General features: G+C 35.7%; 1 protein-coding gene across 19 annotated transcripts in view; it reads right to left on the bottom strand.

Annotated features, from left to right (window-relative positions):
- PAM (peptidylglycine alpha-amidating monooxygenase) overlaps positions 1–24,473 on the bottom strand; it is a gene marked incomplete at both ends in the record, with an annotated part of 173,109 nt that overhangs the window by 63,375 nt on the left and 85,261 nt on the right. For 18 of the 19 annotated variants that reach the window (XM_080711033.1, XM_080711044.1, XM_080711045.1 and 15 more), the window contains 5 exons: positions 8,541–8,644; positions 9,365–9,441; positions 9,949–10,029; positions 11,118–11,185; positions 12,842–12,890. In XM_080711033.1, the coding sequence (XP_080567159.1) occupies positions 8,541–8,644; positions 9,365–9,441; positions 9,949–10,029; positions 11,118–11,185; positions 12,842–12,890 (379 nt within the window). The remainder of the gene's footprint in view (positions 1–8,540; positions 8,645–9,364; positions 9,442–9,948; positions 10,030–11,117; positions 11,186–12,841; positions 12,891–24,473) is intronic. The other variant, XM_080711049.1, reaches the window with a different exon arrangement.

Genomic DNA, 24,473 nt, shown 5'->3' with positions numbered 1-24,473 from the left:
ATTTAGAAACAGGGTCTCTTAAGCCAGCGCGCTGGCTTCGAACCTGCGCGATCCTCCTGTCTCTGCCTCCCACGCACGGGGATTACAAGTGTGCGCCACCACGCTCGGCTTCTTAGTTCTCTTCTATTTGATAAAACACATAGACTGGAATGATACTCATGAGCAATGTCAATCATTCACTTGATAATGGTAAAATTTAGAATACTTCAATAGAAATACATCATTTACAAGTCTATAAAATTGGCTTTTAGCTTGCTGTGGTGGCACATGCTTATAATCCCAGTATGTGGAGGTTCAGACAGGAGGATGACAAGTTCTAGGAGAGATTGGGTGACCTAATGAGACTCTGTCTCAAATGACAGCAATGTATGATTAAAAAAATAAAGACTGGAAGTGGCTGGGCATGGTGGAACATTTTTGCAATCCCAGTACATAAGAGGCTGTGAAGGGAGGCTCACAGGTTTGTGGCCAGCCCTAGCCACTAATGCCATTTGCAATTTAGTGAGACCCTGTTTCAAAATGAAAGAAAAGGTCTAGAGGTATAGCTCAGAGCCCCTGGCTTTAATCCCCAACAACAACTACAACGACAACAACAACAACAACAACAACACACACACACACACACACACACACACACACACACACACACACGAGTGTTTCTTCTTAACACCAAGAGTCTTGATCTCTTGAACTCTGTGTTTTATTAACTGCCTCCTTCTTGACGGTTGGGTGAATTGAGTATCATTTGCCACACTGAGACGTCTTGAGTGGATTCCTGATACCTGATGTTGCAGCTAGAATGCTATAGCAGGAAAGAAAAGCTGCCTTAGGAATGAGCCAAAATGAAATCACCACTAATCTCTTCTCTCAGACCTGACTAGAGGTAGTGCTATAAGTTGAATAGTTGAAAACAAATTTTAAAACAGTGGAATGAACATATAAAAAAATAGTTCCAAGTAATACAAATAACATCTCGCAGTTTACAAAGCATGCTTTCTTCTTCCTCAGTTCATGTGGGTCCTATTGTTCAACCTCTTTGCCATGACTCAATATCTTTACCGTTTATTAAGAAAGAATTGTTTTAGTACAACTTCAGAAGACTTTTATAAAACAAAGTAGTTCTGGTCAAGAGATTTTTCCTTTTTGTTATTAGTTCTGACAACTTTTAGCAATCCTTTGCCAATAAAAAAACAAGCTAGGAGGGGGATTATTTGCTTTATAGAAACACATCAGTGTTGACTTTTCTAGCAGTGTCACGCTGCACTCACTTCCCCATAGCAACGGTAATGACATCAGCAAAAGAAAGGGAAAAAAATTCCTTCCAAACAGGAATGTGATTTCTCTAAGCTTTGAAAATAAAGAGCCCCCAAGAGACCCCAGAAATAAGCCCTTGTCAGGAGAAACTCTGTTTACATTTTAGGAATCATTTGGCTTCTCACTCTCTGAATTTGATACCTGTCACTATAATGGCCTCTCTCATGAAACAGAAGCAAAAATAATGAAGTGCAACCACAAACGAATGCACGTTCACTACACATATCTTCATGGTGTCAAAACACCATTCTGAAGAGTCACATTTTAACAGTTTTACAGTTCGTCAGAAAATTATGTGCTATAAAAAGAATGGCTTGTGCTGAAATAATAAGTCAGAGCCTCCTACCACGTTAGCGTTTTCCTCCTTGTTCAAAGGGAGGAAGAACAAGTAGACAAGAAAAGAAGGAGGGAAAAGGAATTTAAAATCTGGCTCTAGCTTAGAAAATTTTAAATCGTTATGCAGAAAGGGGAAGCAAAAATATTTATTTAAATAAGCATCTAAGCTGAACCAAAGAACAACTTCATAAAATAACATATTAGACTTACTATTCACTCCTGGACAAATCCTTCCATATTTTATCTGTTTAGGAACAGCAATACCTATTCTCTCATAGGGGAGGCATAGCCAGCTATGACAGCATATGTAATATAGCCAGTATCTTCACCTCTTTCCTTATTATTAAAAAGGCTGAACAAAAGAGTAACTATAACTCTGGTCTAAATGTTGTTGGTTCCCTAAGCCAGTGTATCTTCTGTTATATAAATGAGAATACTTTATTCTGTGACTTTCAATGTCATGTTTTTATAAAATATGTAGAGAGAGATTCCTAGAATCTTTTCACTCTTCCTAATTTTGTCTAGGGTATTATTTCTAAAACTGCTTAGAAATAAAACTTTGGTGTTTAAAATGCTAAAAAGTGATTTGAGAAGATATTCTGTGATTGTTGGTTTATACAAGTTAAGTAGAATTTTGTACCAGTGGAGCCTTCAATGGATGATGTGCTCCTGACACTGTATGGGTGGCCGTGGGTACAGTGGGCACTATTATCATTATTCCCCAAGTGAATATGACGAGGCTCCTTTGTGTTGCTACTTATGTTCCAGCACATAATTTAAGAAAATTGTAATACTATAATTAGAATTTAGTGCTTATATATGTAGGAATGCAATCCTGGTATTGTTTAGATATGATCAATTTAAAAGTGTTTCTTAAGTAGTTTGTAGACCTGTTTAAAAATATCTACCGTTAAGTCAGGCATGGTGGCGCACACTTGTAATCTTAGCATTTGGGAGGCTGAAACCGGAGCATCACAGTTCGTGGACAGCCTGAGCTACTTAGTGAGGCCCTCTGCAACTTAGTGAGACCCTGTTTCAAAATAAAGAATTAAAAAAAATAGGGCAGGGGATATAGCTTGGAGGTTGAATGTCCCTGGGCTCCATCCCCAGACCTGCCAAAAAAAAAAAAAAAAAAAAATAGGGCAGGGGGTGTAGCTCAGAGGTCGAATGCCCTAGGTTCCATCCCAAGACCCACACACACACAAAAAAAATCTACTGTTATTTTTAGATAATCATGTTTACAAAATCTACTGTTATTTTTAGATAATATCAATCACACACACAATAGGGGTATATATGTATTACAGCTATACAGAACTACCAAAATGCATATAGTTATGCATACATGTTTGTATTTAGAAATGTATTTTATCCATCTAGAGACACACCTAATATATATCTATATTCTTTCCATCTATACACATCATCCACTCATCTATATACATGGTTGAACATTTAAAAAAATCTATTATGAATTTGAGAAGCAACCAATAGTGTAGTTTCAGAACAACTAAATAGAATATGTTAATATATATTACATATATAATATATAATATATTGTAGATTTTTCTCTATATATAATTTTTGTGCTTCTAAATGTGTTACATCTATTTGGAGGGCTTGTTTTAAATATAAATTTGAAAAGACATTGTGATAAAAGTATAAGTTTTTACTTATACTTTTAGTGGTAAGGAAAATAATTTATTCTGAGTAAATATAGTTCATTGCTATCATCACAAAATCAGTGAGAATTTTTAAATAAAAACTGTAGAGAAAAATAATGATGAATATGAAATAATAAGGTAGAATAAATATGGAATAACTTTTATACTAATATTGAAAACAAAGATAGCATTACTGTTTTAGAAATAGTGTAAAGCAAGGTACAAGGCTATATGTTTGAAATATGCACACAGTTAAGGAAGCAAAGAGAAAATTTTTAACTTCCTAAATAAAACTTTGTCCTTTATAACTTATGGTCAAACTTCATTAATTTTACTTAGTGAATTTGAGAAAAAAATATAACCTGATATTGTAGATTACTACCTCAGAACTGAACTATGTTGCCAGGTATTAAATTAGATTTTGAGGAAAACCGTACATATATATCTAGAAGTGTACATATATGAATACACATGTATCCACATATATATGCCCATGCTTCAATTACTCCTATAATACATGTTAATTTTATAGACATGTAAATATGTTCATTCTAAATATATGTGATTTGATGAGGCATCCTAATGAGCTCACCAATATAATTTATTTGAGGTCCAATTATATGATATAAAATTGAGTTACCCAAATAATTTAGTAATTTTTGTGATCACGAGGAAAATTTCATTGAAAGAGCTAAACACAAATCAGAGTCATGCTTTATTCTTTTCTATTTATAATTGGACTTGTAGTCAAGGTAACCCTAAGCTCCTGTCTGACAGAGGAACTATATGTGCTAAAAATATTAGGATTCAAATCATCTTTGGTATCAGCATTGCTGATTTTATTCCACAATCATTCATCTTTATTTTACTTAAAAAATTCACTAACAAGACAAATTGTCTTTTGAATTTCTAAGAAGGATTTCTGTTGTACATAGTACATATCCTTACTTTCCATAGAGATACACATATACAATTCAATTCTGCTACTCTGAATGCTCAGACGCATGAAAAAGGAGTGTGTGTGTGTGTGTGTGTGTGTGTGTGTGTGTGTGTGTGTGTGTGTGTGTTGGGGGCATTGTGTTCACCTGACTGTTTTGGCTCCATAGGAGGGCCCTTTAAACTTCCCCCAATTTTAATTTGATTCTCTAAAATGATGACTATTGGCATCACCTATATTCCAACACTATATAGTACTGTACTTCTTTCATACACAAAAAAGTTACTATATGATAGTTTTGATTTTATACTGGCATACTAATTAGAAATAGCTTCAAATCTGATGTAATATAGATAGCCTGAATATAATAAGGCTTCAAGAAATACATGTTGAATGAAAGAAGGATGAGTGACCTTGCTTAATAAATATCTGTAACTTATTATGACATGATATGTTAACTCTGAAATATAATACTAATGAGTTAGGTTAATTTTATACACTTTCTGTGACATTTTTGAAAAATAACTGTTTATTTTTGTCTCTATTCATTGATCTATCATCTATCTGAATTCTATTTTTTATAAAAATACATTATTTTATGTAATATGTAGCAGAGATTAAAGAGTATCCTGACATGTATCATTGTGAAACCACAGATGCTGCTGTGCCTCATGCATAGGTTATCGATAGTCATACTCTACTAGTTTAATGACTCTCATCACTAGAATATAAGAATATCTCTTATATTCAATATAGATGCTGAGATTGAAAATAACCAAAGTGGGTGATACTAATTTTTGAAGAAATATAAAAACTTTAAAGTTATTTTGTAAAAATTGTGTTTCTTAAGACATTTCATGATGCCTTTAAGCTTACATTTTAAGGAGTTAGTGCTTATCTGTGCATATAATGCACATTAAAATACTTGCTAAAGTTCTGTTAGGTATCTATGAATATTTTTTAGATATTGGCATATTCTTTTATGTTCATATTTCCATGATGTAATTAATTTCAAGTGAAAAATATATTCAAAATAATTGGCCAAATAAGAAAATATTATCTACCTAGTCCTAAGAATTAATTTGAAATTTCAGCCTGTTAACCTTTAGGCTGATTAGCTGACTTAATTAGCTTAATTGGCTAACTTTATTAAATTATTCTTTTGTTTAAACTTGACTAAGCATTTGAAATGAATTCAGAGAAGTGTCATATTGAATCTAAAATATATAATGCAGTCAGGCACAAAATATTGCATCTTTATAGATTAATTGGTACTGTTACCAATATATACTTTGGTATAATATCTCTGTCTAAGGTGCATTATTCATATTTACTCTTAAAAGAAATATATCTGGACAAAACATGTTACCACTAAGTATAGTTAATCAATATGTCTTATTTTAAACCTATTTCTTTAAATTGCTTTTATAAATATTATTTTTGCTTGGCGAATCATAATTGTGCACATTTATGGGGTACATTGTGATGTTTTGGGATATGCATACAATGCAGAATGATTTAACATATTCATCATTTTTATACATATTGATTTTTATGGTGAGATATTTAAAACTTACACTTTTAAAAAAATTATTGACTATAGTCACTCTGTTGTATATATAGATCAAAACCTATTTTCCTTATCTGTACAAAACTTTGTACCTTTCTATCACCAACCCTTGTCCTCTCTGTCCTTAACACCCCACCTTTACTGAAACCATGGCAACCATCATCTTTACTTCAGCTTTATTAGATTCCACATATAAGTGAGATCATGTGGTAATTTGCTTTCTGTGTCTGGCTTATTTCACTAAACATAATATCCTTCAAATTCACCCATCTATTCACAAATGACAGGATCCTTCTCCCCTCATACACACACATACTTTTTAAAAGAATGAATAATGTTTCATGATGTATACGTGTATATTTTCTTTATTTCTTTATGTGTTGATGGAAAATTAGGTTTAGTGATGTGTGCATGTATGCCCATTAAGATGTTTGACTACAATGCACCAATAAAAAAAATAAAATATAACCGACTACTATTTCAATGGTAGTGTTTGAGATGATTTCTTGGTATAAGGAAATCAGTCCCTATTTTTAAAACTGCTTTTATTATTAGTTCATGATTATTCCACCCAAGCAAAGTTTTCTCCAGTCTTAAAATATCTAATTTAGCTGGGCGTGGTGGCACACACTTATAATCCCAGTGCTTGGAAGGCTGAAATAAGGAGGATTGCACAGGCTCGAAGCCAGCCTCAGCTACTTAGTGAGGATCTCAGCAACTTAGTGAGACCCTGTTTCCAAATAAAGTATAAAAAGGTCTGGGAGGTAGAAAAGCCCCTGGGTTCCACCCTCAGTGCCACACACACACACACACACACACACACACACACACACACAAATCTAACTAATTGCAAAGTTCAGCTGCGTTTGGGTGTAAGCACTCAATTGAAAGTCTTCCTGATAGCCATTGTCAACACAATTTCCCTGTAAAACCTAGTTTCCAGGCGGCTGCAGAACAAAAAAATTTAAAACTTGAAGTTGATAGTTCTCCCAGTACATGGATGAGGCCATCTGCCGGCCCCTGACTGCTCTTGAGTAAGTGTGGCTTGTAATTCAATGCTTCAGGCCCAGGGCTCAAATCAGTGTCAGGTGTGGGTGAGCAAGTCCGTTTGAGGGGGTTGGAGGTAGGGAGGGAAAATAGAGAGGAAAGGTTTACAGAGTATCATTAACTTAATGAACAACAGGAAATACTGCTTTTTTTATTGGTAATATTATGAACTGTGACCCTGTAGTACTGAGGGAGATTGTACCCATTGTTTTACAAAACAATGCTATTGTTATTGTTAGCTTTCTAAGCTTAAAAGTTTAGAAACATCATATGAGGTGGTATGGGAATATTCTGTACTCATAAGGATTTTTATTCGTGCTTAAATTTATTCAAACTTATTAATCATTTCACTTGAAAAAAGTGCTTTGCAGTATGAATTAAATATTCAGAATGTGGACTTATCCAATAACTTAATTTCCTATAATTCCTTTCTATTTCATTTATATTACAAAATGGTGTTTCCTCTAGTCCACAGGAGATTTACAAAAGAATATATTAGTATAGTCATTTTAGAGTATTATTTTAGAGCAAAACACACATTTTAGAAAAGATTAGAATTATTCTAGATTCATCAAACTAAAAGAGGCCTCCAGAGATCACTTTGGCCTCCCACTGTGGTATTATAACAAGTCATTAATTTCTATGGCTGCTATTACCTTACAAAGGAAACTCAAAGGATAGAATCCTGCCAAAGTTATAAGCTATCCCCACAAAAAAAATTGTAAAGAAACTTTTAGGCAAAAAATTTGCTTTTCTCATATTTAAATTTATAAGCTAATACATATAAAGTTTTGAGAATTGTTTTGACTACTTCATTACACATTTCAAAGATTTTTAAAATAACCAAAGGCAATTAATTAAAGTTTCTGTGGCTATACACTAGCATACAATAGAGGAAAGGCCCTCTGCATCATTTAACCCCAGGTATTAAAAGATGGCCAAAAAGTGAACTGTCAAATCCCCCCCCCACCACCACCATCCGAGACATTCTACCTCTGAGCTACACCCCTAGCTCTATTTTTTATTTTATTTTATTATTATTATTATTTTTTTGCAGTACTAAGGATTGAACCGAGGGGCAGTCTACCTCCAAGCTAGACCCCAAGTCCTATTTTTTAGTCTTTATTTTGAAACAGGGACTCACTGAGTTGTAAAGGGCCTCACTAAGTAGCTGAGGCTGTTCGCGAACCGAGATCCTCCTATCTCAGTATCCCAAATGCTGGGAGCACAAGCATGTGCCACCAAGCTCTGCATGGATCTCTTCTTTCAAATGTAGCTACCTATTTTAAAAACTCTTTCTTTCTTTCTTTCTTTCTTTCTTTCTTTCTTTCTTTCTTTCTTTCTTTCTTATCTTTCTCTTCCTTTTTTTCTTTCCCTCTGAAATGGCGATTAAACACAAATGGCATTCTACCTCCAAGATACACCCCCAGTCCTGTTTTTTTTTTTTTTTTTTTTTTTAATGGTCTTTCCAAATTGCTGAGGGTGAAAATGAGCACAGTTCTGGTCTTATCCAAATCAACTAATTCTAAAAATCTTAAAGCGCTACTTTGTTGTAATTGTTCACAACAGGACAAAGATGTATATAATTCATTCACAAAGATTTGTCATTTATAGTCACACCTTGCCCTAGTTAATAAAGTCTTTTGAGAGAGTGGACAGTATAGAATCTTACCCAATGTGTGTGGCTTCTGTCCTTCCCTCACCAGTGAATACACATCTGGCTGCCAGTATGTCACCAAAACTCACATCTACTGGGTGTTCCACAGGGTAGAAAGCCTGCCAGAAAAACAAACACAACGATCCATTCAAACTACCAATAAAACACAGAACCCCATGTCTGAAAAACAGGGAGACTTGGAGCACTGGAGATGGGGAAGATGAAGACAGACAGACAGACAGTCCCTGGAGAAGATGGTTTGCATTCAATTTATCAATTCTACTTTGTCACATGAGTTCCTGACTTAGAAGTAAATGAAAAAGTACTACTTACACATTCTGTAACATCAGAATAAACAGGGAGTGGAAGAGTTGTCTGAAACTCTCATAGGATTGAGAAGACTGTATCAATGCATTTAGATAATATTGGGAGAACTGATAAGGAGAAGCATCAAGTTGGAAGTTGTAAAAAAAAAAGTGTAGGGGGGAGATTATGTAGCTCAGAAATACAGTGAAGATGGCTTTGGAGAGTTTTAGATTCTAGAGCTATTAACAAGGGTTATATAAGATATTTTTTAGGGGTGTACTGAGGATTGAATTCAGGGACATTCTACCTTCAAGCTACATCCCCAGGGCTTTTTATTTCATTTTGAAACAAGGTCTCATTAAGTTACTTAGGGTCTCACTAAGTTGCTGAGGCTGGCCTCAAATCGACAGTATCTCAGTCTCCCAATTACTGGGGTTGCAGGGGTGTGCCACCATGCCGGCTACATAAAGATTTCTAAAAATTACTTTCTGCTGTTTATATTTTCCCCCCAAGTTAAATTAGATCCTACATACCTGTGGTAGCTGGGGGCTCTGGCGTCCGATCAGCGTCCACTGTCCATTTCTTACTCTGTATCCACTTACCACCTTACCTTAATAGACACAAATCATAGCCACATAATGTAATAACACATCAGAAGAATAAAAAGTTGCTTTCTTTCTTAAAATAAAATCTAAATATTTTAGGTCTCCCAAATACCAAGTATCTTAGTGAAAACACTGTGATGAAACACAAAAAAATTCAAGGTATTTTGTAAAATTGCTTTCATTGAAACAGACTTAAGGCCAAATATAATTTACATTTTTTTTTGGTATATGGTATCAAGGATTGAACTCAGGGCCATTCTATCTTTAGTTACACCTCCAGCCCTTTTTTATTGTTTTTGTTTTGAAACAGTGTCTCATTGGGCTTTTGAGGGTCTCACTACTTGCTAAAGATGGTTTTGAACCTGTGATCCTTCTGTGTCAGCCTCCCAAGTACTGGGATTACAGATGTGGGCCATCATGCCTGGCTTTATAATTTACATTTTACATTTACAACACTAGAAAACTATAAATTTTAACTATTTATAACCTAGCAAATAGTTTAAGGTTCTTACCTAAATGGTGAGTGTGAACCCTGTAGGCAAAGACGTGCATTGGATACATTTTATAATGGCATGAAATGTCAGAATTCACCACTGTGAGAAATGAAAACACAGAGAATAGTCACGAATGGGCTAAAGACACTACTCTTGTCTACAACTAGTATATATAGGGTATTTGTAAACTGTTGGGTGTGGGTGTTTTCTTCTGAAGTAAATATGTACTCATTCAATACTCAGCAGACATTAAGCATTTATTCTGTGCCAACCATTTCTCTTTGATGAATTAAGAATCTCTTGCCTACTATTTCTATTTTACTCATAAACAAAATGATCAAGGCCAAATCAACATACTTTGTCATTAAAAACATAGACATATTTAATTTCTTTTTCTTGTAATTTATCCAGTTGAAAAGCTTAAAAGCTGGCTTTTATTTTTGGAACAAAAAAGTCTTTGAAAAAAATGAATGTAAACACCTAGACTCACTAGATTGACAGTTGTGTTTGAGAAGCAACCCTTTTACACTTTTTCTTTCTTCCTTATGGTGTAATACACAGTAGCTATTCAATAAGTATTTCTTTTATAATAGGTAAATAAACAGTAGCAAAAAGACCATACTTCTTATTAACTTTAAAAAATTAACAAACAATACTTAATATAAATAGTTTGAAGGTCTTCATACACACCTATAAAAAGCATTGCACATCTTTGCATAGCTTTTGGTTACTTTAGAAGAATCAGCTACTATTATCTACATTTTTTAAATAGAGGACTTGGTCTAAGCTCAAAGGCTGAGTCAGCCTTGGTGTGTAGCCTCCTGTTTGAACTCCTCTACACAGTAGTTTATGCTGCTGCACATTGTGTAGTTCATCTTTTGCATCTAAAGAAAAGGTGATTTATATACATACGGCTCAAGATTTATTCTTTAATTTGTACAACTCACTACCTACCCATGAGCCTCAATTCTTAGCATTTCAATAAGTAAAGATCAGAAAACTAATAAATCATTGGGTCAGAGTACTACAACAATCTATTTTAAATTCAAAGACAATAAAAAATCGGTCTATCTTCCTGATGCTCACAAATACTGGTCATTTCAAAAGTTTATAAAAAGCACATTGTAAATCCATTCCTATGGATTAGTTGATGAAGTAATGGTAAACACTAAGAGATCATTACTCACCCTTCTCTCCTGCTGGTATAACAGTGTCAACAGACATCATAAGGTACATGCCAGCAATTAAAGGCTGCCTGCAGAAAACAGTAAGATTTTTCTCAGTGATGCGACAAAGCCAAAACTATTGTCATAGATAAAGCAGGATGTAGCACAGTACGTTGGATATGAAATGTAATTCTCAAAGACACAAAAATGAAACAAAACGGAAGAGGTTACATCATTTACAGAGAAATGGATGGAAATGGAGACCATGCTAAGTGAGATTAGTCAGTCACAAAAAGTAAAAAATTGGATGCTCTCCCTACTATGCAGAAGGTAGGGAGACAAAGAAAGAGAAAGTACAGATGATCAAGTAAGTCAACCTGACTGAGGGGGATGGAGGGGAAGGGGAAATTCCATAATGGACATTCACAAACATAGCAATGTCAATCACTAAGCCAAACATGAGAAGGAGGGAGGGGAAGGGAATGGGAGGAAATTGGGGAAGGGCTAAACGAGTGATGTGTGTATGTATGCCTCCACCATCTTGTACCCCATTAAGATGTATGACTACAATGCACCAATAAAAACATTAAAATTAGAAGCGGTAGAAGATAGAAGGCGGATTCTAAAGGATCTTTGTGTGACTAATTTTATGTGTCAACTTGGTTAGGCCACAGTGCCTGGTTGTTGGATCCAAACACCAGACTAGGTGTTGCTGGGAAATATTTTTTTTTTACTTTTTAAAGATGTGACTAACATATAAATCAGATACTTGAGTAAAGCATATTATTCTTCATAATGTGAACAGCTCTCCATCAATCAATTGAAGGCCTTAAGGGAAAAGACTTCACCTTGAAAAGGAAGAAAATCTGCCAGTTTAGAAGAATCAGCTACCATTGCCTCCATTTTGCAATAAGGGGATTGGTATATCTAAGATTGGGTTTGTAGCATCTTGATTTAACTTGTCCATGCATGTCTTTGGATTCAAGAATGCAACGACCTTAACCTTCCTTTGAATTCCCAGTTGGCCCTATAGATTTTTGATGTGTCAGTTCCCACAAGAGCATGAGCTACTCCCTTATATTTTCAGTCTATTGTTCTCTATCCTATTAATTCAGGTTTCATTGAATATAGTGGCTAGCTTGCTGTCATGATTCCTAGTGGTGGCATGCATGCCCTTGTCTAATTCTTACCCTATCTGAGTGTAGAGAGAAGTAAGGGTCATCAAATATAGAATATGGCAAGAGTGATATATGACTTTTCTAAGATTAGGATATAAAAAGACTCTGGCTTTCATCTCTTATGCAAACCCTCACTTGCTTTTTGGCTCGTTCTCTGTGATTGAAACCAATTGCCATATGGTGAGCTGAGCTACATGTTTATAGCCCATATTAAAAAAAAAAATGAGACCCCTCCCTGCAGTGAAACTCAGCAAAGAAACAAATCCTGCCAATACCATGTGAGTGATCTAGGAAGTGGCTCTTCCAAGGGTGGAGTCTAGTGCTGGCTGAAGTCCTCGGCAAGACAATTCCTGCAGCTTCTATGGGAGACACCAGCCAGAGCATCAAGCTGTGCCCAGATTTTTGACCCACAGGACACTGACATGATAAATACTCATTTTTAAAAAAGCCAGTATACGTGTGTTAATTTCTGTTCTGCAACAGGTAACTAAAACAGTGCATATGCCACTTTGAAGTTCTCAAAGGTTCAAGGTTGGTGCTCGTGGGGAGAACAAGAGAAGGACTTACGGCAGACGTGTGAGGTGTAAGGACACGCCGGAACAGTCCTTGTGATTATCTGAAAACACACAAACACACACCTTCAATATGAGAGTGAGAAAGGCAGATGTCAAACTAGTAAATTATACATGGTTATTACATAACACTTAACAATTATGTTGCATTTGCTTTGTGGCTTACAGAGTACTTTACATATTCATTAATTCCTTTAATCACCAATGCACCACAACAGCAACAACACAACTACCATGTCATGAAGTCTGAGGTAGCTCTTGACTCACTGAACTGATCAGGTATAGGCTTTTCCTGTAGACAGACTGGCTTACAAAAGAAAGTGGTTGCTATTCCTCCTGCATTATCTATATTGCTAAAATACCCAGAAAAGCTACTGAATGGAGTGGTTTGTTCTGGGGGCACAGAAAAAAATGGGCTTTTTTTTTTTTTTTTTTTTAGGTGGTACTGGGGGTGGAACCCAGAGGATTTTCTACCTCCAGGCTATACTCCCAGACCTATTTTATATTTTTATTTGAAAACAAGGTCTCACTAATTTGCTGAGAGCCTCACTAAGTAGCTGAGGCTGGCTTCGAACCTGTGTGATCCTCCTGTCTCAGCCTCCCAAGCACAGGGATTACAAGCATGCACCACCATGCCCGGCTTCCATGCCCGACTTTTATTCTTTATTTTTTTGAAACATGGTCTCACTGAATTGCAGAGGGCCTCATTAAGTAGCTAAGGCTGTCCACAAACCACAATCCTCCAGTCTCAGCCTCCCGACTGCTGGGATTACAAGCATGCACCACCTTGCCTGGCTTTTCTCATTCTTTTCAACCCTAGCTTCAGCTGAAAGCCTCTGAGAATCTATTTATTTTTATGAAACTGCAGAGACTTTTTACATGTTCTCTCTCTTCTTTCTTCCTCTGCCTTCCCTGAGTACAAATAAGCTTTATCTTAGCTAAAGCTTAGAGATAATACTTAACAAATCATATTTAATACTTTGGAAATAAAGTACACGGGAAATTTATCTGTATACTGTTAAGTCTGATCTTAAAATAGTACAGAAAGAAATTAATAGATAAGCATTTTACACTTAATAATTTCAGAATTTTATCTCTTTTCAGTTTACAAAGGGATCTCTATTTAATGCCTTAAAAACAGTTCCAGGGAGGTGCTGTTTTATAATAATTTCAGAAAGTTTTTTCATAATTTCAAGTGAGTTTTAAAGAAAGAGAAAGTAATTAATAACCACAGGTTTATCTTAACTTGTGCTTATGCTTTTAATATAAAAAGAATAATTAAATAGTTCCTTGATTCATTTTATAAAAATATTTAATTTTGAGGACAGGCTTTCTTCAACGAACTATATGCTAGTTAATAAATATGCTTAGTCTGTACTAATTCAGAATGACTAGTTGACCATACTGAACATAATGCAAATATCTCCGCTGATAGAAAGAAATGGGTAGACAGTACACCATTCCTTCATTCCATATGAACTCCAAACTCCAAAGATTACCTATTAGCAGATTCAGAAAATGTTTCATGTGTATTTAAAAAAAACATATCTTTTAAGCTATTTTGAAAAATGAGAATCACCCATTTATCCAACTAATATTTACTGAGTAGCTAGTACAGTCCAGGTACTGTGCAGTGTGCAGGGTTACGGTGAAAAGCAACACCTTCCAGCCTCCTGGTCTCCCAGTGCTTGTGCTCTCTAAGGGGAGTGGTTGGGCAGGAGAGATAGAAGGAAGAGACAATAAAACATAAACAAGGAAGTGTCACCCAGGGTACTCCAGAGGATAACGTGAAGGCTGGCAGCTGTTTTCTATTATGGACAGGAAGGACTCCATTTCAGCACAGACATGAATATAACAGGGGCAATGTCAGACCTGGGAAAGAACACCCCAAAGAGAAGGAAGGGTAACGGCCTCGGTATGCTTGTGAGGCAAGGGGACCAGTATGAAGAAGCATAGGAGCTAAGAGAGTGAGATGGTTGTGAGGCTGCAGATTTATAGTACAGGTCACGCAGAGCGGATGTAGTCTGGGTTTTATAGTCTGTATGCCAGTTAGTCACACAGTGAGTGGCAGGGAGGTAGAAAGTACCCACATAGCATACTACTTGGCCCTTATGTGCCACTGACTGATTATTAGAAGTCAGTTTTTGTAGGTTTTTATTTTAATTACACAATACTAGGGGAGAGTTTCCCTCCAATACAACACATATCCCAGCAAAAGGCTCAATGTGCACTGAAAATTGTCTTTTGACTTCTCCTAACATTTTTGCATGGAAAGTATTACATGTTTTTGTTTCTATTATATAACTCAGCTGATTAGTTTTATCACAACTTTTCAAAGATAAATGGGAGAAATGAATAAGTAACATACTTCAGGAACAATTGAAGAAATTTATCATTAAAGCTAAACTCTACCCCCAAATTAAGGGTAACAGAAATATTACAAATAGTATCATGACAGGTAGTTATTACTAGATATAATACAACAATGCGTTTTTCTATTAGATAATGTTCTCTGTTAAAACTGTCTAAATTGAGTAGCTTTTTCTCAAAAAAGAACAAAAATAGAAGGACATTTTAATTTAAAAACATTCATAATTCTCTTATCAGAGTTCTTCAAATTAAATCATAGTCATTTTTATGTAATGTTTGTCTATTTGTTTCCTGTTTTTAGAGTATCAAAAATGAGCGAAATACCTGCCATTTGTTATACAGCAAAGTAAAAGCATTGCCCCAAATATTTAATAGCTACATGTTATATCCTATAAAAAAGTCAAAGACATCATGCAATAATAATAAACCAACCAAAATTCAAGTAGTAATAATGAGATAATTAACATAGTCTGGGGAAAAATGCACATTTCTGCTCTCCTAGACTATAATGAGTTGTAGGGAAAATTCAATTTTAGTGACTAATTTTATATCACAGAATGTAGTAAATCTTGTATGGGAGTAAGCTGGTAAATATACATAGCTCCAAAGTAAAAATCTTGCCTATTTTACATAAAGTTTCAGAAGTTAAAATATACAGAAGGAAAATTAGCAAAAACATAGATTTCAAAGCCATAATAGATAGGTTTTGAGTAATGTTCAAAGGAATTTGTTTCCATTAAATCTATCTGGTAAATTTTAGCCATTGACTCAAAGCATTTCTAAATATTATTTGATTTGTAGATATTATTTTTTAAATTATAGATAATGCTTTTAGGTAATCTGTCATTATTTAATACTGGGGTGGTAGAATTACATTCTGTGATTTTTTTTTTTAATACTGGAGCTAGAACCCAGGGGCATTCTACCTCCAAGCTACACCTCCAGTCCTATTTTTTATTCTTAATTTTGAAACAGGGTCTCATTGAACTGCAGAGGACCTCACTAAGTAGTTGATGTTGTCTGCAAACCGAGATCCTCCTGTCTCAGCCTCCCAAATGATGGGATTACAAACATGCACCACCACACCCTACCAATTCTGTGATTTTTAAAGAATTATTTTTATGCAATAGATGAATCTGTAGTTTAATAGTATTTTAGTTGAACAAAGTTTTAGAAGTTATTTCAAAGTAAATACTCAAGCATATTTACATATATTTTAGGCATTACTTAAGTCTATTATTATTCATACATTCACTATCTCAAAATCAAATTGTACTACTATTGTATATCATTTTGATCCCTTTGAATATATCTTTCTGCCGATTGACCTGAAGATCGCACATGCTGGTACACACACACACACACACACACACAACACACACACACACACACACACACACACACACACACCCCGTAGAAGTTCCAGAGGGAACAACTTGAACTCCATCTAGAATGAGGTGGGCTGGGGGTGGGAGTGGATGCACCCCTGGGACTACAGCTGCTCCTTTAGCAAATGGCAGCTTTTGTGAGAAGCACACTCTGGCCTCAGAGTTTGGGGTGAAGATTGTAACCTTTTAACTCCTTGCCACAGTGATGCACTATTATTTTCCTAACTGCTACACTGACCTTACTCCAGTACCTTACTCCAGTGAACTCAGAGACTTCAGTTGGTTGTGCACATTTCACTGAGGATTTGCAGCCTCCTCTAAATCTGTCTGCCCTTCAATTGTAATGCAGTGGTTGGGTCCCAAGATATGAAATCCCCTAACAATTTATTCATTTCAATTCACTCAGCTATCTATGAAATCTGTCTCTGACATGCATCATCATAAAAGTGGATGATACCTAAAAAGTTTATTGCAACAAAGAAATACAAGGATGCTTCTGCCAACATTTTACCACACTAAATGAAAATCTAAAATGAAATCAGAACTGAGATAGTTAAGAACTGTACAGAAACTGGTAAACTCAAAATACCACAATTATATCTGGCCAAAAAAGTTGGTTAGAAAGGCTTTTTCTGGGACTAGAATGAAAGAATATAAAAGAAACGAGAAGAGAAGGAATAGATTAAAAAAAAGTTAATCCAGGACAAAACCTCAGAAAAAATGAATCTCACTGCTTTAATAAAAATGGGAATAATAATGAATCAAAACCAAATATGATCTAAATTATAGGAATGAACTTATTTCTGTGAATGTAAGGTAGCAAAGAAAGAAAACTATTCCCCTGATTTATATTTCAATATAAATATTGTATATTTTCACATGTCAAATTTGTAAGGTAGAAAGTTTGGGATTAATCTATTTAAATCAAACACAGTCATTTGACATAGCATAGTGCCTTATAAGATGGTTATTAGTTTTCAGCTAGGAATTCATTTGAGTTCTTTTGTCTAAAATGAGTGGGATCTAGAAGTTTACTTACTACTTGGTGAATAATATTAGTGATCAGTATTTATAACAGTAAGAAACTCTAAGCTGGGCCTGGTGGAGCATGCTTATAATCCCAGAATTTGCTAAGACAAAAGGATGGTAGGTTCAAGAATAGCCTCAGCTACTTAATGAGGCACTCCACAACTTAGATCCTTTTTCAAAATAAAGAATAAAAAAAAAGTAGGGCTGAGGGTGTATCTCAGAGGTAGAATGCCCCTGGGTTCTATCCCAGTATTGTAAAAAAATAAATAAAAAGAAATTCCAACTAGTCTACAAATAGATAAGAACTCAGCATTGGATTTAGAGTTTAGGAATAATTCAGTAAACATTAGGCATTGTCATTCTTTCTATTGGTATGTTCAAAACATTAATATATAAATATTTTACTTTTAAGAAATATATTTTCGAGCTGGATGTGGTGGCACACGCTTGTAATCCCCACACTTGGGAGGTGGTGACAGAAGGATCGGGCAGTTTCGAAGCCAGCTGTGCTGGCTTAAGGGACGCTGTTTCCAAATAAAAAAGTATAAAAAATAGGTCTGGGAATGTAGCCTGGAGGTAGAAGGGTTTCTAGGAACCTCAGTACCACCAAAAAAAAAAAAAAAAAAAAAAAAAAAAAAAAAAGAAAAGAAAAAGAAAAAGAAATATATTTTGAGCCTGGCATTGTGGTGCATGCTTGTAATCTCAGTCCTTTAGAGGCTGAGAAAAGAGCAGCCAGGTTTGCAGCCAGCCTCAGCTACATAGTGAGGGACTCCGCAACTCAGTGAGACCCTGTTTCAAAATAAAGAATATAAAATAAGGCTGGGGTGTAGCTCGGAGGTAGAAAGTCCCTGCGTTCGCACAATTTGTAATAGCCAAAATATGGAACCAACCCAGATCACCATCAACAGATGAATGGATAGCAAAACTGTGGGAAATACACACAATGGAATTCTATTCAGCCATAAAGAAGAACAAAATTATATCATTTGCAAGAAGATGGAAAGCTCTGGAGAACATCATGTTAAGTGAGATCAGCCAAGCACAGAAGGAGAAGATACACATGTTTCCTCTAATATGCCCAAACTAGAAAACACAAAGGATAAAAGTGGGACTCCAGATATTAGAGGGGAAATACTAGCTAAGTTGCCATATGTGTGTACTAGGAATTTTTATAATGAATACAGTGGAAAAGTTGAAAGAATAATTTTTTTAAAAACACGCAAAATAATAAAATGTAATAATGCCTTAGAGGCACATTGCAGCATTGCACTGGTGGTTGCGTGAAAAGACCTCCAAAAAGTAGTTTAATAATGAAAGAAACAAGTATTTCCAGACACTGATGAGAGATGAAAATGGCATTCTATCAGACTCTAAACTTGGGCAAGGTGAAAACTGAGTGATCACTTCACAATAATCTTGGCTTTTTTTTTTTTTTGACAAATTGTTCTCTATTTAGGCAGAGAGATAGAACCACTGTAAGGTATTTCAGTAAATATATAGGCTCATGGAACTCAGAACTGAAAAGGACCCCAGAGATGGTGGAATTCAACTCTTGTACTTTATAGATAAGGAGAAAGGGGGCTGTAGAGATTAAGAGTGTTGGTTAAAATAATTCAGGTAACTGGTGACACATGAAGGTATCAAAGCTAGTTCTCAAATGTTTAATAATTTTTTTTTTACAAAAAGAGTTCTGTTTCTTAGTGACTTCTAAGGCACTTTATCTGTGAGACATTCAGAAGGTAACATGAAGAAATTAAGCAAGAATGGATAAGTAACCAGTAGTACTTAAAGACATCCACTTATGCAGGAAGCTCATTCTCTTAATGGGAGGTGGATGCATGGAATATGAGGTTATCCATCCCAAACTATTTAGCTTGCTTTTCTAATAATAGCTTGTAATTCCTGTTTGGATTCATAGCTAAGTAGTAAAGTAAGTATGTGGAATAATGCATGATAATAACCTATTCATCTCCGGGTCTTAGAAGTCTGTTGGTCTCCTTTAGCTTTTCCCTCTAGAGATAGCCTTCCATACTTCATTAGCTCATCTAGTCCAGGTTGCTTCCTGCTTCAATAAAAGAATAAGTCAACCATCGATCCCGAGGGAACAAGTGTATTGTTATAAACTATATCCTACTAATTGGAAAAGTCCTTCAGCAATACAGTCATAAAGTGGATTTCAATTCAGTACTCTTTCTTAGGAAGGAAGAGGTAAGGGATGAGATACATGCATTTCCTACTATCTCAAACCACAATTTTGGATAATGAATTCTCTCCTTATGGAAACACGCCTTGACCCAGATACATCTCCTTCCCCCGCCCCAGAGGGGTCTATACATAATTTAAAGGATCCCTTCTCTGTTTTATCCCTGTATTGAATACATAAACAAAAATTAATAAAATATACCATAGTAGTCACCAATAATTTTGTAATAATATATATAGATATTGTAATAAATATTTGACTATTAGGCCATCTTGATTTTTGACCTTATAGTTCTTAGCTCTAAATGAATACTCAAACTAATGGGACAGATGATGTTTTGCTGAGACAAAATCATGGTCCCCAAGGTGATCAATAGCAGAAAATTATTTGGGGATTATTTTCTAAAGTCAGGGAAGTTTTCATTTAGTTAAAATGACTTTGAAAAATCTCCTCAGAAAATAAAGAGTGGAGTCTCTTACTAGGTCCAACACAGCCAGTTTTCCTTGGCATTGGAAGAGATGCTGTCAGTTGAACCACACTGGTTTTGTTTGTTTGGGTTGTGTTCTTTCTTATTTTTTGGTCACTGGGATTGAGCTCAAGAGTGCTCTTCCTTGGAGCTACACCCCTAGCCCTTTTGTTTTTAGTTTTTATTTTTAAAAATTATTTATTTTTTGTGGTACAGGGAAAGGAACCCAGGGACACTCTACCTCCAAGCTAAACCCCCAGACCTATTTTTCATTATTTATTGTGAAACAGGGTCTCACTGAGTTGCAAAGGGCCTCACTAAGTAGCTGAGGCTGGCTACAAACCTGGATCCTCCTGTCTGGGCCTCCCAAATGCTGGGATTATGAGTGTGTGCGTCCAGCTTAGTTTTTACTTATTTATTTATTTATTTATTATTTTTACCTATTCACAATACTTCATTTTTTATTTTTTATTGGTACATTGTAGTTGTACATCTTAATGGAGTACAAGATGGTAGAGGCATATGTGCACATATCACCCAATTAGCCCTTACCCAATTCTCAACCCATCCTCTCTCCCCTCCCTTTTTCCTCATCTTTTGCTTAGTGATTACTGGGTCTCACTAAGTTGCTGAGGCTGCCCTCTACCCTGCAGTCCTCCTGTGTCATCCTCTCAAGTGCATTGCCATGTCTGGTAAATACCATTGCTTTTATAAAAAAGATATGTTTATATAGTTAAACTACATAGTTATATATAAAAAAAAGGTTATTTCTTTGCAACCAAAATCCTCCTGCAGAGAAATTAATACAGGCTTGAGAAGCAAATAGGAAGTCAACCCAGCTGAGGAACAGCAGGTCTGTGTCTTGCATTCATTGGAGAGACAGGCCTGTTGTACGGAGCCTTGGTTTGGATGAAGTTAAGGTACAGCTCCTTTGTTGGATTTGTGCTGCTTCCAGGATTACAAGTGCACATCCAGGTTCTTAACCGTACTGGGACAGAGAGAAAGGTGATCATCTAAATTAATCAGAAAATGAATAAAGATTTCATTTTTTTTTGGAGTTTCACAAAGAAATAATCTGAGTCACCAAATTTCTCCTGGAAAATTTATTGACTACTGGAAGCATATTCTCAAAGTATGAGGACTCTGATTGTAGATACACTGAGAGAAAATAGTTCCCATTCATAAAGCACTAACACCTAAAGCTGTCACCACCACAGATATATATCGCTTTGCAAAATATAACTGAAACTGGGCTCTATTAATACTCAACATAAACTACATGGGTGTTTTTTTTTTTCCTGCTAAAAACTGGCTTAGCAGACAAGCTTCAGTGCTAAATAAACCAGCACTAAGAAAAAAAATCTTCAAATAAGAATTCCTTTTGAAGCCATCACCACAGTGAGTTAGCCTCTTTTAATTTGGTATTCACTGCTATGGGACTAGAAATTACTCGCTTCCATTTACCTTGTGGTGAGGAAGAGAAAATGCATTTATCTATTCTGCAAGAAGACGGGTTTCAGAAACGATGGCCTGTGCTGTTCCCAAAAGAATCAAATGAAAGTTAGGCAGGCAGGCTCTCCACCCTGCTTTCATAATTGCCCTGTGAGTGGAGGATGTTAAGGCATGACTAATACCAGAGCCCTTTCCTGTTTCCATCAAGTGAATACAAACAACAGCAGCACAAAGAATCTACAGCGAATTTTACAATGTATACTCTATTTCTTCCCCCAGAATTATGAACCTGCTCCAGGGTCACATATCTATCCAAGGAAGTAAAACAAAAAGAAAAAAAACCTACCAATGCTGCTAAGTAAATACAATATATATTTTAAAAAGATTGTATTACATTTAAAAATTCTTGATTGTTTTCAGCTCTCAGTCTCCCCCCTTCTTTCCTTCTCTCTCTCTCTCTCTCTCTCTCTCTCTCTCTCTCTCTCTCTCTCTTTCTCTTGCACTAGAAATTGAGCTCAGGAGCATTCTACCTCTGAGCTACACCCCAGACCTATTTTTATTTTTTTAATTTTGAAACAGGGTCTCACTAAGTTGTTAATGCTGGTCTTGAACCTGTGATCCTCCTGTCTTAGCTTTCCAAGCACTGGGATTATAGCCTTTCATCACCACCCTGGCTCTTGATTATTTTTGAACTCCTTAGTGAGCCATAATACACAGGAAATTGCACAGATCAGAAGGTACAACTCCAGAAATTTAAAAAAACTGAACATGCTAATGCAATCAGCACCCAAATCAAGAAACAACAGTCCTCCACTTTTGTCCCCTTGAGGAGGCATTAAGTTAAACATTTTTATATTTGTGAACATATGATATTTAAGTATTCATTTGACTTGAAGGAGTTGTCTTTCAGCTAAAATCAGATACATTTACTTAGTTTTTGTCCACAAGCTTCATGGGCTTTGGTTGGGTAGTTTTAAATATTATACATGGTTATTAAGAAATACTTGGTTTTTTATTTCTCCTTTCTCCCAGCCATAAGTCCTATTAATCACTTTTAGTGTCCTTATTTCTATTTTTAATATATTATATATTCATTGAATTGATAATCCAAATTTCCTTTTTCATTTTATCATTCCTGTCAGTACTTTCCCTGAGACAAAAATGTTCCAGCAAAAGCCTAGGAACCAAGGAGAAAGTACTAAATAAAAAAAAAAATCATAGAATAAAGAGAAACTTGAAGAATGAGGATCAAAGAAATCCTTTAAAAATAAAATTTGAAATATAAAGGGGAAAACATTTTTATGTATGTATGTATGTATGTATGTATGTATGTATGTATGTATTTAGCAGGTCTGGGGATGGAACCCAGGGGCATTTGCCCTCTGAGCTACACCCCCAGCCCTATTTTTTATTCTTTATTTTGAAACAGGGTCTCACTAAGTTGCGGAGGGCGTAAGTAGCGGAGGCTGTCTGCGAACCGCGATCCTCCAGTCTCAGCCTCCTGAATGCTGGGGTTATAAGCATGCGCCACCACGCCCAGCTGCATTTCTTATATAAAGTGCTCTATTTTGAGTTCTTGAATAGTTGAGGGCATTTCTTGATAGTATATAATAAGGTTGACTTTTATGTCCTTTGAATTTCTTAACAACATTTTGCAGCACTGTGTTGTTTCTCTTTTGTGTAACTTAAACCTCTAAACAACAATGAATGAGTTCAACAAGGGGCAGGCAACCTGACAGTAAAACCATTCCATTTTTGTTTCAAAAATGGAAAGCTTAGCCGGGTGTAGTGGTGCATGCTTGTAATCCCAGTGTTTGGGAGGCTAAAACAGGAGGATTGCGGTTTGAGGACAGCAAGTAAGGCCCTATCCAACTCAGTGAGACCATGTTTTAAAATAAAGACTAAAAAAATAGGGCTGGGGATGTAGCTCAGAGGTACAATGCTGCTGGGTTCCACCTCAGTTCCACACACAAAAAAAAAAAAAAAAAAAAAAAGGGAAAGTTGATGTCCAACAAAAGCTGTATTGTGTGTGGGGGAGGGCACTGGGGATTAAACAGGACTATTCTACCTCTGAGCTATACCCTCAGACTTTTTATTTTGGAACAGGGTTTCTCTAAATTGCCCAGGAAGGCCTCAAACCTGTCAACTTCCTATCTCATCCTCCTATTTCATCCTCTCAAGAACTGGGATGGACAGGCATGCACCACCCACCTGGCTCAAAAGCAACAACTTAATTTAAATGTTTTTATAAAAGTCAAACTTAAATTAGGGGCTACATTTTGAACCCAATTATCTTTATCAACTTAAAATACTATTCTGTATTGTTTGGGTTCTGATGAAAAAAATCCAAAGCATCTAATTTAGATATTAACTATATATACATGTAGTCTTTTATTAATTAGGAAATGTACTTTTAATATTTTAGCTCATATATTTAATTTAGTATTTTTATTTCATATGTTTATGCTGTAATGTAGTATGAGGATTAATAAAATAACATTTATAAAACATTTCTCAATTAGAGCCGGGCGTGGTGGCACATGCTTGTAATCCCAGCATTCAGGAGGCTGAGACTGGAGGATCGCAGTTCGTGAACAGCCTCAGCTACTTAGTGAGGCCCTCTGCAACTCAGTGAGACCCGGTTTAAAAATAAGGAATAAGAAAATAGGGCAGGGGGTGTAGCTTGGAGGTTGAATGCCCCTGGGTTCCATCCCAAACC

This window comes from Muscardinus avellanarius (assembly GCF_963383645.1).
Source record: "Muscardinus avellanarius genome assembly, chromosome: 1".
Taxonomy (NCBI): Eukaryota; Metazoa; Chordata; class Mammalia; order Rodentia; family Gliridae; genus Muscardinus; species Muscardinus avellanarius.
This window is presented reverse-complemented; position numbering and strand designations above follow the sequence as displayed.